At 38.0% G+C, this 17,164-nt stretch overlaps 1 protein-coding gene across 5 annotated transcripts in view; it reads right to left on the bottom strand.

The window, feature by feature from the left end:
- LOC105385626 (protein doublesex) overlaps nt 1-17,164 on the bottom strand; it is a 109,193-nt gene that overhangs the window by 75,901 nt on the left and 16,128 nt on the right. For all 5 annotated transcript variants that reach the window (XM_048630440.1, XM_038107521.2, XM_038107519.2 and 2 more), the window contains exon 2: nt 1,044-1,187. In XM_048630440.1, coding sequence (XP_048486397.1) covers nt 1,044-1,187 — 144 coding nt within the window. The remainder of the gene's footprint in view (nt 1-1,043; nt 1,188-17,164) is intronic.

Below are 17,164 nucleotides of genomic sequence, written 5' to 3'. Positions count from 1 at the left end.
AATAATAATGCTTTTAGCATTAAGTTCGCCTATGTACAAATTAATTTATGTGCAATAAAGAATTTAATAATAATAATTAATTTACTATGCATTTTTTACAGGTGCCTAAAAGTTATCAGATTATCAAAGATGCTCTCATTTTCGAACACAAACATAGACAGAGACAGCATCAAAATTATTCCTTATTATTCTTTGACTTTTATGTGACCATATTAAAAAAACTCTAAATGTGTATAAAAAAATCGTATATGATTCTATAGGTATGCCAATGTACACGCCAACAAACAGTAAAACAGTAGGGGGTGTCATTACAGCGATGAAAACTGCACGCACACACAATCACAAGTCTTGCTTTATATTTTATTAAATGAGTTTTTTATCAGTAACAAATCTAACACTTTACTGTTCCCCCAGATAGATAAGACTAGTTGTTATAAGCTGTGTAATTGTGTGTGTGTATGAATCTTCACTGCTACGATGATTCTGCAAAGCTTGCAGATATAAACCTGCTTTGGCCGTGACAATAAAGACAGGTAACAATTGGAAAACCTATTAAAATCTGAAAAGATGTTGCAAAAATTATCTTTCTGTTTTTATGATAAAATATTCTTGATGAAGTAAATCATCGACAGTCCAGAACTGTGAAAGTGTCGATGATTTTCTTAGAGAATGCTAGGTTTAGCTATATAGTCAGACCACCATGAATGTTTTTGCAACATAATTTACCATCCTCTATTCCGTACCCTTCACAAATACATGACTAGACCCTGTTTTTTAACAAATCTTCACTCATCAGCAATGAAAAACTACCTGCCATTGTCGTTCCATTATGCCACAGGAACTTTTTCATTGCTCGTAATTGTATTCGGTTCATTAACAGTCGATTGTCCCGCCAATAGAACGAGACGTCACTTGCTCGTGAGTGTAGATTTGTTGAAAATGTCTACAACAGGTTTACAAGTGAACTAATTTTGACGATTGAACGAATTAGGTAGTTTTGGTGTTAAACTCGTATTATAATGAGAGTACAGTATTCGACTGACCTTCATCGATCTTCCGTGACGCCTCCTCGAGGTCGGAGCCGGCGTAGTTGAGGATGACGAGCACGAGCGGCATCATCTCCCACGAGTAGTGGAACTTCTCCAGCAGCTTGTTGCAATTCTCCACCAGGTTCTCGATGTTCACCGCTGTGGACCACCAGGGGAGTGAGAAACTAAGTAATAGTACATAACAGAGCATAGTAACAATGCTGGAGGGGCCAGGTCTCTCTGCCCCTGACTGTACCACACAAGCACAATATTTTAAACGAGCTGGTCCCGCGAGCTTTTATATAATAAAACACTTTCCACTTGGCTACAAAATTAGAGTCATATTATTGTATTTTTCAAATACTTATCTATTATGAAATTCATGATTTAATAGTTACTATACTATAAATTATTGAACTATTCTAATATTCAGTTTGTTTGTCCCCTTAGCTTTGACAACATGTATTCATGTTGAATTATTTACATGAAATAAAAACAAACCATGCAAATATATAAGTTAGGAGCAAGGGATATGATGGTCGGAGAGATGTCCAAGTTCGCCTTAAAAAGTTTTCCCCTAGGAATTTCGCGATAAAAAGTATCCTATAAGTGTAAAGTACCTACTGATACCAGTTTATCGGCAGAAATAATATAACTATACTGACTTCACCCAAGGTTTCTTGCTGAAAACCACCGCTATGGCCTACCATAACATAAAGCTAATCTAGAACCCGTTTCAGCACGGGGAAGCAACAAAGCCAGCTATGTTTATATGAAATAAGTATATTTTTTTCTATCTATACCTACTCGTACAGATACAAAGGTGGAATATTCGAGAGGTTACGCACCATATTTTATAGGTATGTATATTATCTAATTTTTATTTATTATGTTAACTTAATTAATTTTAAGTACATTATAATATTCTATGCATGTACACTTTAAAGTGGAAGTAGTAGAAATAAAGGCTTTTTTATTTTATTTTATTATATTATCTAAATCGGTATACTTCATAGATTGTCCGAACTACTCCGAACTGGTCAAGTGGTCGGTGTTCTGTTGCGGACCCCATTTCGAATGTTTACATTACAGTACAGGATATATTTATCGTCACTAATAATGTTCAAAGTAAACAAATTCGTCGCCACTCGGGTAACTGTGGACTCATAACGGTTTGCTACTTGAAACATAATATATTTATGTAATACGAATTGTTATTATAATAACAGAAGACATTGGGAACTAATTAACTACTTAATTTTCAAAGTTATAGGAGACATTGGTGTTAGGCCTACTGTATGGTGAGAAGATTAAACATAATGCACCAAAAATGTATCTACCTGCACACTAACACGTGTATCTACGTATAACGTTATCAAGTTATTTATCATTGGCCTCCATAAAACCTCCATGAGATGTCTCTACCATAGACTCTCCATCAAGAAAGCAAAATATAATATCAAGAAGCTGCCCTGCAGCTCGCAGCAGATGCTGAGTCTGCCCCTTCTTGTCTCCAATTAGTTTTAGTTTATTTTAATTTTAATATGTGTTATTGAGACAAAAAAAACTTTTTCTTTCTTTCTTTTCAAAAGAAAAGAATAGAAGCGGCGTGGATGCGGCGTGGTATTCATAATTTTATTTTCCATAGAGTGCGCGAGGTAGTGATGTACCACTCCACACAATGTCAGCTGCAAGCCTGATTCGATACGGCACTCTATTCGATTCTTCGAAATGTTTATTCGTTTCCCGTAAAACGGATTGTTCTGGCTTATTTCAGGTCGTAAAGTTGTCTAGGACGACTCACAATAACATGTTTTGTTTAAATAAATATGGATACATATAAATATTTAAAATCGCTGGATCAGATTGCACATGTAGGTTGGTACTTGTTATAAAATATGCGCATACTAAAAGTATCTTATGGTATGGTATTCAATCCAATAGTAATTTTTAGGTGATATGTGTTTTCCGTTTCTACCGTTAGTAGTTAGTACTTGATAGTTAAATAAGTTAAACTTATAATTGCTTTTAGCTATTAGTATTCATAGCTGTGTAAGTTTCATTTATAATCATCCTCAATTGGTTATAAATATGTTATAAAACCACTTATAATAAAATAATCTGAAGCATAAATGCACCTGATTGGGCCATTACTATCAGTTACTGCCCCACCCCTAGCCTTCACTTGCAAATAAAATTATTAAATGAATTGTCTATTTCAGAATAACAAATGAGCTAAATTGAGGATAATTTTGAATCATAAAGTAGTCTAAAGACCGGTGGGAGTACAAATAATGAGCTACGGGTATGCGGTGTTCAACATTTGCCTTGAAACTAAGCCATGACTTTTTAAAGAGGTAGTTTTTGCACAAATTGTGATTACTATCCCTCTATTAGGTAGAAGTAGTTAGTAGATGTAGTATGTAGTTAGTAGAATCGTTAGCTACTGAACCATTATATTCAATCAAATAAACCAATCACGGTAATCTGGCGTTACTACCTCCTACTAGTTATAGGGTCGTTGGTGAATCGATAAAGCTTGATCGATGTTAGCCGGCCCGGGGTGTGCGGGACGCGGGGCGCGGGGGGGTCCCGCGGCTGTGGCCGCACTGCGCCACAGACCAACTCCTGGCTCACTCTTTTACAGCTCTTTTACGACCGCCCGCTCCCGCAGCCTTTACGATTCCAATGATTGTCGGATTACTTCATCACCGGAATAAGTTAGTTGCAATATCTCTGGGAACTACACCGATGCAGCTCTTTAATTACCGGCAACATTGTGGCTGCTGTTTAATGCGCACAGTAAAACGCCAAGTATCCTCTTTAATTAGAATATTACGTTTCGTATCGATGTTTTTACTGGCCGTTCCCAACGGCAAGGGTAGTTTACAGGTGCGCAGAAAAACTTGTTATTGCATACCGAGTTGAGTTTTTTTCTAGAATTAGTCATGGAACAAGAAGAAAATCATTTAAAAGTTATTGTTTGTTACAGTCGCGTCGAGCAATCTGGAACGTGTTGTTAGTACGTGCTAAACAAAGTGAATAAATAGGTGACACATAAAACGTTTTATGGCGTCCTCCAACTTATGTTTTCTCTCAACTGCGCGACACAATGGCTGAAACTAATATTACGGCTGCAAGCTCCATAGAAACGACTTAGTTAAGAACAGACAACGCAAACATGGGTGCTTATAGATGTGTGCCATAGACCTAGCCATTATGTGGAATTATTGCCCATAAACTTAGTCAAAAGGTCGCAATTATTGTGAATATTTTTATGTCCCTTTTTGAAACTTCCCAAGAACTTTAATAACGCTGTTATAGTGCTGGAGGAGTTAGCAGTTTTACACCGTCACATGCCGCGCGGGACACGCTGAATTGATAGACGCAGTAAACTGCGCGAGACTCGCTTTACGACCGCTACAGAACCAGCTCCAGCGATATAAATACTACAAATTAAATATGAAACAACACCACAGCTATAACACCAACACTGACAACTCATAACCATATTTCCTCAGTTTAATTCAATACCGTTTTCCAAGAGTCGAAGATTGCGAGATAGGTACTTACAAGCTTTATAGCTTCCAATTCACTTGAGGACACGACTGTGTTAATAATTCTTTTTCTAATTAATTTTTGAATTATAACGTTGCTTAACTACATTATTAATCGAGGCTCATTATCAAAGGCAGTAATAATTAGATAGTTAATAACAGAATCGGCCATGATTACTGCGAGTCCCTTTTATAGCAATCATAATTGTCGTAAAACCACATGGTTCCGGTTGCGGGTCGAGTGGAGATCGTTTTCACAGTGGCGTCTCATGCAAATGATTAAAAATTCAGGAGGTTTCGTGTTTTTGTGAAAGTGCGCAGCGTGTGCTAGAGTTATAATCGAGCGATTCCCATCACTACGTGTTCGCGGCGTGGAACCGGGCCGGCCAATCGCCGCGCGCCGCCACGCCTACCGCGCTCGCTATTGGCTAACGACCTGACTTTGAATATAGAACCGCTTTTTTCTCTAACGCCTACCGCGGCAGCCGTGCGAGCTTCGTGGCCAGTTTTCTCTCTCGTGGCTCTATTCTCTAATGGGTTTTCCATTGCCTTTTCCGTCGCGAGTCGACCAAATTGTTTATGGCCTTAGATCCGTTAAGAAATTTAATGAGAGACTCTAGAACTCAAAATTACCTTGTTATTAAATTATTATACATAGAATCAACTGTTACTTAAGTAGTCATCGAGAGATAAAATATTAATATTAAGCAATAAACTGTATTAATTACGTTCTTTTAGTAGGTGTGTAATTGTTTGATTATAAGTAACAAAGGGTTATGTTTGGAAATGACACTTAATTTTTTTATGGTTTTAAATAATAATATCATGCAAATACTCGATACATTCGTAAGCAACACTTTTGGTCCTGCTTATACTATTGAAATTGATGATTTCAGTTTTTCTCAACTGAATCGTAGATTTCGTACCTTGCAACTAAACCTTAGAACTTAAACCGTACTCCAACCGTATTAGCATGAAGTCCACCCTTTGTACTTTTATGTAATATTTGTACAATAAAGAGTTATTAAAAAAATAAAATTAAAATATTATGAATTAAAATGTAGGTACCTAAGTACGAAAGAAAATAACTTCATGCCACGATTGTGCAATAATTAAGTATCAAGCTATTCGCAACACGTTTTTGCTGAAATGATTACAACAAGGCTTTTAATCATAAATTAATAACCTATTTACGTTTAATTGCGTCTTTTATAGCCGGATGACCTCAAATATATTGTGTTTTAACTGAGAGCTCTTATTATGTAGCATTAAAGTCTTAAATCGAGTTATAAACAGGACTGTTCGGTTAGTTACTTCGTTTTACACAGACGGGCAGTAAATCAAGATAGTAATGTAGTTATTATGAGTTACAACTAGAAATCGTAAATAACTGAATAAATTTTATTAAAACATTGGCCAAGTATTCCTCTAATATACTATACACCCTTTAAATGTATTTAATTTTCTATGAGGTAAAGATATCATCATCATTTACTTGAAAGACTATAAATCCACACCACGATCATTTAAGTCTACGTACTAGCTAGGTACTTGCAAAATGCAAATTCAAACAAAAACAATGCACAATTAAACAGTAACCTTACAAATCTTACTAACAACTAACAATACCCAGAGTAATCTTTCAAACCATAACAGTAACACTGAATATATCCGGTCCACTTACAGACAGAGAAATAAGGTCACTCAATTTTGAACCTAAACCCAGCATTGTTACTTTACACAATTTCTAACCGGCCGGTCACGCTTCATTGCTCTGATTCGTCTAAAAATCGCACCTGCGGACTTGGTATAAGGTTCCGAATGGTTCGAGGTGGGGAAACAGTAGCCCATTGACGTTAAGATGAAAAACGCGTACATTGTTCGGTCGTACGTGACTGGGGCCGCGCCGCGCCGGATGTGTGATAAGATTAGACCTGCGGTCGCCGGAGGGCCACTCTAGCCTACTCAAATTTAACCCCCTTATTCATAAAAAAGTTATTGGACGTTTAAGCTACTGAACTATTCTATTCTCTGTGGGGGAGCACCTGTCTCTCTCGGGTAGAACCTTTGTGCATATCTCCAAGGTCTAAACTGCCTTCCTAAGCTTGGACCATTTCCCACTACGCTGGTCCACTGCGGGTTCACATACCCATATACATGTCCTAAATCTAGATATACAGGTTTCCTCACGATATTTTCCTTCACCGTAAGAGCGAAGGTATACATTGTACTTAAGTTAAAAGAACTCATTGGTACATGTCAGCGCCGGGATTCGAACCCGCATCTTTGGCGCGAGAAGCGGGCGCTAACCCGACTGAGCTACTGATCTATTTTGTCACTGTCTGACAGAGAACAATTTGTTCTTTGAAAGAGAGTGACAAAACAGTCCAATAATTTTTATATGAATAAGGGTGTTAGTCTCGGACCGCTGCTGCGCTAACCACGACTCTATATCGTTGTAATAAAATTGCCGATTAAATGAATACTGGTTGGTTTTGTTTGCCAAGCCAGAGAAAGCCTCTTGATCAGCGGCAGTAAGCAATGCTGTACTGATTCAGTCAGACTGCAGACTGCCTTTTGCACCAGGCCATGTGTCCTACTCTTCACCATCCAGTGATTCTTACACGACCTGGATCCGTAGTGAACATTATAGGTTGGCTGGTAGAAACAATTTACTTTTATCATTAAGCCCATCTTTGGTGCAATCCTAACTAATATTATAAATGCGAAAGTAAGTGTGTCTGTCTGTCTGTCTGTTACTCTTTCACGCCAAAACTACCACCACCATATGAATGAAATTTGGTACCTATACATTTGGTTTAGACCTTGTGAAAGAACATAGGCTACTTTTTATCCCGGAATTCCCACGGGAAACTTTTTAAGGCGAAGCGAAGCTCGCGGGAACAGCTAGTAAAGAATAAATAAATAAACATAGTAGTTGTGCACGAAAGGAGCTTACCCTTTGGCGTATCAACTGTCTATAATTTATATACCATTATCGCACCCTGGGCAGACAGCGACTAACGCTATTCTGACTGGCTAATCCTTTTTCTAGACCACCTCCTGAAGGCATAGGTACATAAACTTCAAGTCACTTATAAAAATTAGAGCTTAGTATTCCTGAAAGTATGCTAGATTTTTGCAAATAGTGTGTACTAAATCTTTAAGAAATTACTGTACGCACGTATGTAGAGAAGGGTTTATCCCTACGGTTCTATACCTATAAATAACAATAAGATTAATGATCTGCCACGAGTCCAACTCATCCCGAAGCTAATACAGGAACACCCACAAAAGCCAATGAAAATGAAATAGGAAACCGATTACCTGCGATCTACACGAGTGGGAGCGAGACAAAACATCGCCTCGCTCTAGTGATTTATTATCTCCCAGCGGTCCATAATAAATTGTGCATACAGTGTAATTTATACCATTGCTCGTGGGCTCTTGGGCCCGGTTGGTACTGGCTGGGATTATCGCGAGCGAGAAAAAAGAAGAAATTGTAAATTTATGTAGAGAGAAGGGTCGCATTTGATTGGATTACGAGCGAAATTATAAAATGAAATAAAAATTGATCTTCAATATACTTTACTAACTAGGTACTGGCTATATCGATAAGTGATGATATCATTTCATACATTCATCGGTAGTCCATTTTACTCGTTGGAGAGGAGGAAAGTGATTAGCACCATCGTGGTTTTCAGGAAAGGAAATCAAGCTTACAATTTCAATAGAAACTATCCCCCTTATTCATAAAAAAGTTACTGGACGCTTTAGCTATTGCACTGTTCTGTCACTCTCTGACAGAGAACAATTTGTTCTTTGACAGAGAATGACTATACCACATGGCTTTCACCAAGAACTATCACATAAAATCACAGTACACAGTTATTGATTTTTCGAATATAAAACAGCAGAAAATGTTATCAGGTGCGGAGGTTATGTTATGTATTAACTGTACTTTATATCGGCTCACGTTTAGCAGTCAGTCATATCTGTTGCGCTAACCACTACCTCATTGTAAATAGCGTACCGATTGAGAGTCAATGCTCGTTCGTTCGTTCGTCAAATTTAGAGAGTGAGCCCCCTGCAGGTCTAGCACAGGTTTGAGAGTTTGTCGAAAACTATAAAAGTTTACGTTTTCTCGCATACTAAGTGGCGCCTCTACCGGAAACTATCATGAAACTTTTGACAAATAATCCGTATCCGTACGGATTTTGCTGTTTTTGTAAACTAAAAAAGTTTACGTTTTCTCCTGACATCTGCATACATTATTTGTCATAAGTTTCATGATATATGGTATTGGCACCACTTAGTTTGTCGTTTGTCACCGACACGCAGAGATGAAACATCGAAGCATTACACGAAAGTGATTATAATATATTCTGTCAAATATTACGTCAAACTAGCACATAGAACAACGCGGACTCGGGTGTACCCTCACTCAATGAACTAGCATTATAGGCACCAACAAACAATCTAGTAAATCTTCCTACGAAACTACAACGAAAAATATAATTATAAACAAACAAAAACCCGACTGCACGCTAAAAAGATGAAAACAAGCCCCAAGTTTAATGAAAAGTATCGCAATAGACGAACCTTTAGGTAGGTACATATTATATGTACTACATACAGCAAGCCATGTGTATACAAAAGCATCGCAGTAAGTACAGGAAATGTTCTACGAAAACTGTCTATAAAGGAAAATCGTTACTTCGAGCCAAAGTAGCACTACTTTCAATACGTTACGGACTACAGTTGCATGGCCTCAAAGATTCATATATCTTTAAGGCTTGACATAGCCACTCCCATGCGCAGTCACATTAAAGCTATTACAACTAGCCTCCGTAGTACGTATTTAAAGCAATTCAGCCTTTAATAACGATGCATAAAGTACACATTACCAGTTTTACAGCTGAGTCATAGACCGTAACGGCGACTTCAAAAAGCGAGACAACAAATGTTATCGTTTCATATAAATTTTAAAATAGAATAAGTAGGTAAGTAGCTAAGGCTTTATTCTGTGGATGTTACAATAAGTAGCACTGAAATTAAAATTGTGTTTATTCGAGGCAAAATTTTACAAAAACTATGTCACAATCACTACTAAGGTGAAACAAGGGTGACCTATTCCAAGTGAATCTATTAAAATTTCAGCTTAAATCTAATAAGTTCAAGTTTTATAATGAATTGCTATTGTTATTGCCTTAACTTAACCTCCGGCTTACGGGCATTACGTCCATTTTAACGCGGTGACATAAATAAATACACTCACGGGCAATGAAAAGGTTCCACTGAGAAAAACACTTAATTGCTCTTTAACGGAAAAGGCTACCTTAATGAGGCCTTCTGCAACATTGAAGCATATTTTACAGAGCATCAGGATATGATATGACCAACGAATTACGGTAATATTTTGTACAAATTTTAAATTAAATGTTAGAAAAAATTGGGGTCGTTTGGTGTCGGTATTTATTATATTATTATTATTTTGTGAGTGGTGGAACTATTTCATTGCCCGTGAGAGTAATTATGTGGAAATAATAGATTTAAAAGATATGAAATGGTTTACATATTCGAATTTGCACATCATGATGATTGATTTGATTTGAAAAGGTCTTTATTTGCACATCAGTGAAAGTGCTACCTCATTTCCACGAAGTAACTTCTTCTTTCATGGTTTTCAGGCAAGGAATTCACGTTTTAAAATTACAGTAGAAATATGGCTGCGTAAATAACAGTAACAGTTGTAGTAGGGATGTTTTATGCAACCTCTTCAAAACTACACATAACGGTAGCCGGGTTACACCAGAGATTCGTTTGTTTGATTCTACATCACACTAACACTCTGTATTAGTTCTGTAGGCCTACCGTTCCAAAAAACGTTTCTTTCTAATTAAATACTAGGTTATTTAACAGTTAATTCAATAACTTAATCTATTGTACCGGAGTACGGGATAGAAAGGCAGCATAATGTTCTGTAATGTTTTGGTACAGAAAAAAAACAATTAAAGCCACAAACAAAACACCCGATTTAAGACTATAATTTATAGCAGTTTTCCAAAAGTGTTTCTGCATTTCTGTTTACAAACATCGCATGGAGATGGCGTAATTGGTATTGTCACACATTAGCGAACTAACAATGCATGATGCATTGATTATCTAATGCCAACTATTGAAGCGATTGACATCAAAATCAAAGAGATAAAGATGTGTTAATATTTACTTAGTGAAACCCGTATTCTCCCCAAATGAGAATTTTATCAAGTACCTAATCGTTTCAACATATTCCAGGTTTTAGGTTTTTAAAAAGTAAAATGAAAAAAAGTTATTTTTGGTCAATGAAAGCTTGATTCGACACAATTTTGATTACAAAAATTACGTTACTTCAGTGACTATCATTTCTAATCTACATATATAGCAAATTTAGAAAAAAAGAATAAACTATAAACCTAGTACCGAACCTTGTGTCGATGTCGTTATCATTAAAAAAAAAGATGGAGACTGGATAATATTTAGAAGCAGAAAAAGGTTTTCTTTTTTTGTATGGACTAGCAAATGCTATACTTCCCTCTTAATCAGCGTCGCCCGCTTGTCAAATCTAACGTAACTTGTATGGATATGACACACCCGAGTCCGCGTTGTTCTATGGATATGGGGTGGATGAAAGGAACCTCCCCGTGGTGCACCCTGGGCAATCGTAAGATTGGCGAATCCTTTCACCACGACGACAAACCGAGCTCCACATCCAGCTCTAGCGCCGGCTCTCAAGGTAGTCTCTATTAACATCGAGGGTTTCTCTGCAAACAAGTCAGAAATCCTCGCCGACCTACACCGTACAACACAGTGCGATGTGATGTGTGTGCAGGAGACCCACAGAGACGAGACTCAGAGCCGACCACACATCCCTGGACTTGAGCTTATTGCCGAGACTTCTCTATGGATATGACAGATGTTTGACAGGCGGCAACGCTGCTTATGGATTGTTAATTGCTAATGTGTCGGTGGTGGTACGGTAACTGGTTCTCTAAAAGTCTTAAGGCTACGTATCATCATCATCACGACCCATCACGTCCCCACTGCTGGGGTACGGGTCTCCTTCCAATGAGCTACGTATACTATACAGGTAAAATAAAAGTCAAAATGACCTCCCACAACGACCTCATCTGAATGCTAGTCACACTCCAGATTATTATTCCGAGGGCGCCTCTAATCAAGCTAAATAAAGATGCACGGTGGTAAGCCATTACCATGCTAAAAGGTTCCAGTGAATTTTTTCGTCCTCATATTATTAAATCGGTTGGCAAAATACGTGAGGTGTGATTTGAAAATGAATTCACGGATCTGGTGGTCATATAACATATATGTGCTAATCCAGGGTGTCAGCTAACTCCCTACCAAATTTCATTAAAATCGGTTCAGCCGTATTGACGCGAAGAAATAACGAACAACACACTCACAAACTTTCGCCTTTATACTCGTAATATTAGTGGGATTTATTAAAATAGTGTTACCACCACCGAACATTACCAATTAACAATCCTTAGCTCCAATTTCAAAATAGGCAGTTAAATCGTAACCAGGTAAAGGTTGATCAATTATACGTCATGTCCATATTAAATTCTTGACAGATGTGTCAAAAGTCAAGCAATAATCCCTGGTTATGCTCTAACCCACTATGGAGAAATTGACACTAAGCTCGCTTGTTAAATCTGGCGTAACTTCGTTGGTGGTAACTGGTACGGTACCTATAGATGGCACGTCTAGAGTATTAATTGAATATTTTCTCCGAACCCCACTTTGATCTGACCTTCCCAGTTCACTGGAATCTGTTAGTCGACACCGGATCTGAGCAATACACAGGGAATTACTTCATGTAAATATTTATGGTATTAGAACCAAACAATGGTTAAGTAGCTGCTAAGGTCGTGATGATCCACGTAATACCTTATGGGACACATCCGTAAAATTATTTAGAAATTTATTTTATTTATAGTATGGTTTATTGTAGTTATATTATTTGTAATCGTATTTAATATCTTAGCATGTACATTTAATCATTTCTTGCAGTATATCAAGCGGTAATAACGCAACATGCCATAAGAATGAAAAATCCCACACTGTCAAAACCATAGACTTAGTATACAGGGTGTCCCAAAAGTCAACGTCATCCCTTAAAGGGTTGATAGGTCAGCTCATGAGAGGCCAGAATATCACAATATGACCTTAGTAAAAACTCGATAATTTTCGAGATATTGACACTTTTATAAATTTTCTGAAAATCGACACCTTGGATCAGTTTTTTGCGTGCCGCCGGTACAAAAATCCATATTGTTAGAATTTGTTTGGTGTTGCATCATCCTGTATAGCCCTGCTATTGATCGCAGTCAAAAAAAATATCGAGTAATGCTGTATGTTTAAAAAAAACACGGTTTTCAAAGTCATAAAAGGTAATCGTAATTTTTTAAAAAACTTTGACTCTACATACTGTAAAAAAAATATACCACATAAACCTGGCACCTTATTTGAAAAGATTGCTCATTTAATGCAGTTTCTAAAATGGTATGAAACGTTGCTATAGTTTCAATTAAGAAAAAAGTTATTGCTACTTTAGAACAAAACGACCTCGATGTAAAATTGTTTGAAGGAAATTTATCTGACTGAATTTATTAAGGGTAAGTCATGTTGGAATGAGTAAAAGAAAAATAGGTGGTGTGGCCGGGAGTGGAAAAAGAGACAACGTTGTCACAGTTAATATAATGTCACATTCTGAGTATCTTTCTCGAAAAAAGTGGACTAACGATTTGGCTGAGTGCCTACCCTTTGGCAAATCTAGGCACGCTGCTGGATAGAACAACTCTGGCAGTGGCCATCAGCTTGAGGTTAGGGCTTCAAACGAATGAGGCCCATCGCTGCCGCTGTGGGGAACATGCCCACCGCCGCGGCCACCACGGCCTGTCATGTGGCCGCAGTGCCGGGCGCATAGCGCGCCATCCCGCGCTTAATGACACCATCCGCCGGGCCCTTGCCAGTGCAAACGTTCCCGCTACCTTAGAGCCAAGCGGGATCATGCGGGACGATGGCAAGAGACCCGACGGCATGAGTCTAGTGCCATGGAAGAGGGGCCGGCTGCTGGTGTGGGACGCAACATGCGTGGACACACTAGCACCGTCCCATCTTCCATCTACCTCCACAGAGGCTGGCGTTGCGGCCGGGCGGGCGGAAACGATGAAAGGCCGCAAATATGCATCCCTAGGAGAGGGGTACATGTTTGTGCCTTTCGGAGTCGAAACCCTAGGGCCGTGGGGACCGGCGGCGCGTCGGCTGCTAAAAGAAATTGGCAGCAGGCTCAAAGAAGTCACAAGGGACCCTAGGGCTGGCTCGTACCTCGCTCAAAGGATAAACATCGCCATACAGCGAGGTAACGCGTACCCTACCCGACAGTGGCAGCGATCTGGCCAGCATCTTTTTTTTAGTTTAATTTTAATTTTATATTAGTTGGTTTTAGTTAGGGATTAATGATTATAATTTTAACATGTACAGTTTCGAGTAACATAACTTTATATGAAGTTGTACATAAAATATCGATAATTATATCGATTAATTTGAGTCAATCCCTAGCGTACATGTAAAATAACTGGAAGAAAATGTTATTTACTAAATTCATGTAAATTATCAACAAATGGACTTCCACTTACACAAAATATGAAAGTAAACTAAACTATAGGCATTATTTTATATTTGATACAGGAGAAAAGACAATTTTTAACCAAAAATAAACGCGTCATGGCAGTGATGACGATTTGGGTATTTACCTGTAAATTGTGCAATTTTCAGGATTATTTCTATTATTAACACCACAATCACTTACAGAACATGTAACCATTGTTTAATATAATTAGATTTACTGAAAATAAACAACGATGTCCGCAAAAAATCCAAAGACTAAGGTGTTGATTTTCCGCGTGCCGACTTGTGACGACCTGTCATTCAAAACCAGTCACAGTTTCATTGGATTCGCTATCCTTTTCTATCTTGCCAAATTTCCGTAAGGGATTTTCTTCTCCCTCGCTCGCTTTGTTGGTCTATACGCCAGTATATATATATATATATATAAGTCTATGGTCAAAACCCTTATTACATTCGAATAACGGTAGTTTTTGTTAGTGTCACACGTCTTATTTGATGAAACGCCGTATAGGTATAAAATATGCAATTGCAAATTAATATCCCTAGGCCTTGGCTTGGCGCCACACTGGCCAATTAATACCAACTTACTAATAATGATTACAGAAACTTACTCTAACTAGGCACAAGTATGTGGGGAAGATCGCCCATCATATTTTATTGCATCTTTATAGAATTCTCTAATTAAACATCCACCAGCTTTACATGTAATAACTTTTAGTTTTACTGTCATAATTGCACGTTTATTACGCCATTTTAACGATGCGCAGGAGTTCCAGAGAAAATATGTAGCGAGGGGCAGAAGGGCCGATAAATTTGCCAAGCACAGGCACGATTTCTTAGAGGAATGCGTACTCAAGCGAAATTCTTGCCCGCTTGTTTACAACCTATGTTTCCTTTATTTACGATTTGGGTTCGCCGCAAAGAGTCCTGGATTAAGGGTCCTATAGTGAAACTAATTACAAAGTTTACGATTTCATCGCGAGGAGTACATTGAGTTGTCTCACAATGTGAGTGAGTGATAGGTGTGCGAGTTATTGTGCCCTGCGCCTGCGCCGCTTGACGCCATCTTTGAAATGCTATAGCTTGTTACCGGCGACCGCACGCTATTCCAAATATGCTGAGTGAGCTATTCAGAGTGCCTCAATTTTATTACACCCGCATGGAGAAACGTGAATACTTAATTTTTGTTTCGTGATAGGGATAGGCAAAGCACTAAAATATTTGATGGCGGTTTTTCCAGACCATTTCCATTTTCGGCGTTTAAAAAGATATAAAAAGTGTAGACGCCGTTTTCCATTTCATTAATTTGCAATAAACTGCCCTCGCAACTCGCGACCGCATCATCAAATCTACCCCGATAATGCCTCAAACTTGGAACAATACATTTGAATCTGCAATACGATCATCGTGTTGTGTCAGTTTAACAGAAATGTTTATTCGACTGTAGCTGTCATCTGTTACGATTCAAATTCGAATGAGACAATATCCCATCGAGTGACAAGCTCTCGCCACATATCGATCGGCAACAAGTCGGATGACTCGCAACTTTTTGCATGAGTGACTTTTATTCGAAAACGCAAACTTATGAGTTTTACGACTGCGAACAATATTTAACGACTCAACAGAGCACTCTTGTATCTCGTTGAGTTTATAATACTTTAATTTCACCGCTGGAAAAGATATAAAATGTACAAAATCGGAATAAAATTTGTTATTGTAGGGGTCCTGAGTAAGATAATGGTATTCGTATCCCGGGCCGATATAAGATTTTTATGAGCCCTACGAATGATGGGACCCACCGCCGCCGCAGCCCTTTAATAGGTCTCCTGGATGCACTAACTTATTAACTAAATTCCTACTAAATGCACGTTTTATAAGTTTTATACTGATTTCGATTCAGATAGCTGTTTTGTTTAAAGCAGTATTTAGTGCTTATATTTTAGACCGTAAGTCCTACGTCACGTGAATAAATTACTTAATTTTGAATGGTCAGAAAGTTGATAAGCCAGAAATAATTTGGATGTCGCCTCTCCAAAATGTTAGAAAGTGACAACTACATTCTTCTTCTCATTTCATTCATCTGATGGAAAATTAACTCTTAGTTAAACCGAATATATATTATTTAAATAATAATCTTTCAAAATATACGTTTGGTCTGTTGGAATGACTCACTACTTTATCACAACAGATTCTGCAATTTGACTCCCAACACTGTTGAGTAAACCTTCAGCTGAAATTGAACAAGAATCAGCATAACACTATTGCAATATGAAACTAAGACGCAACTATGCTACAGTCAATTCTCGTGCAACAAGCCACTCTTGTTATGGGAATTCCGCGGACTGTCCCACTACAATTATTTGACTGCGACATGATAGACTCGCCGGTCTCGGTACCAACTGGGACTTGTGTTTGGACCCTTATTATGGCTCTTGTATTATGTATACGTCTAGCGAATTCTCCGTCAGCCACTAATAAGTGAAGTGACTGGCCAATTTAGTCAAAAGGCATTATCAATCTCTTTAATTTTCTGTTATTTGATTTGAATTGTTTGGTCTGTTAATCATAACTTTGTGTTTATTTAGAAAGGTATCTCGGTATTTTAGGTATTATTCTAAGCAAAAATATAAATACTGAAAAAAACCTACAAAATACCTAAATAATAAAAATATTTCCAAGAAATCGGAACTAATAACCGTCTTCACTTCACTGTTCATAATTCCACAGCGTGAGATGTATCAATCTTAGGTCCGACGGGACCAAACCTACAGTAGTACTGACCCAATGCCGCCTCCTAACCCATTTCGGAGAAAATTGAGTTTGTGGGAGCCCATCAAACCTCGATGACCACCCCTGCATTGTGAACCAACCGGACGACAAGATGCA

The sequence above is a fragment of the Plutella xylostella genome, chromosome 25 (genome assembly GCF_932276165.1).
Source record: "Plutella xylostella chromosome 25, ilPluXylo3.1, whole genome shotgun sequence".
Lineage (NCBI taxonomy): Eukaryota > Metazoa > Arthropoda > Insecta > Lepidoptera > Plutellidae > Plutella > Plutella xylostella.
Note: the sequence above shows the minus strand (reverse complement) of the source record. Positions and strands in the feature narration are given on the sequence as shown.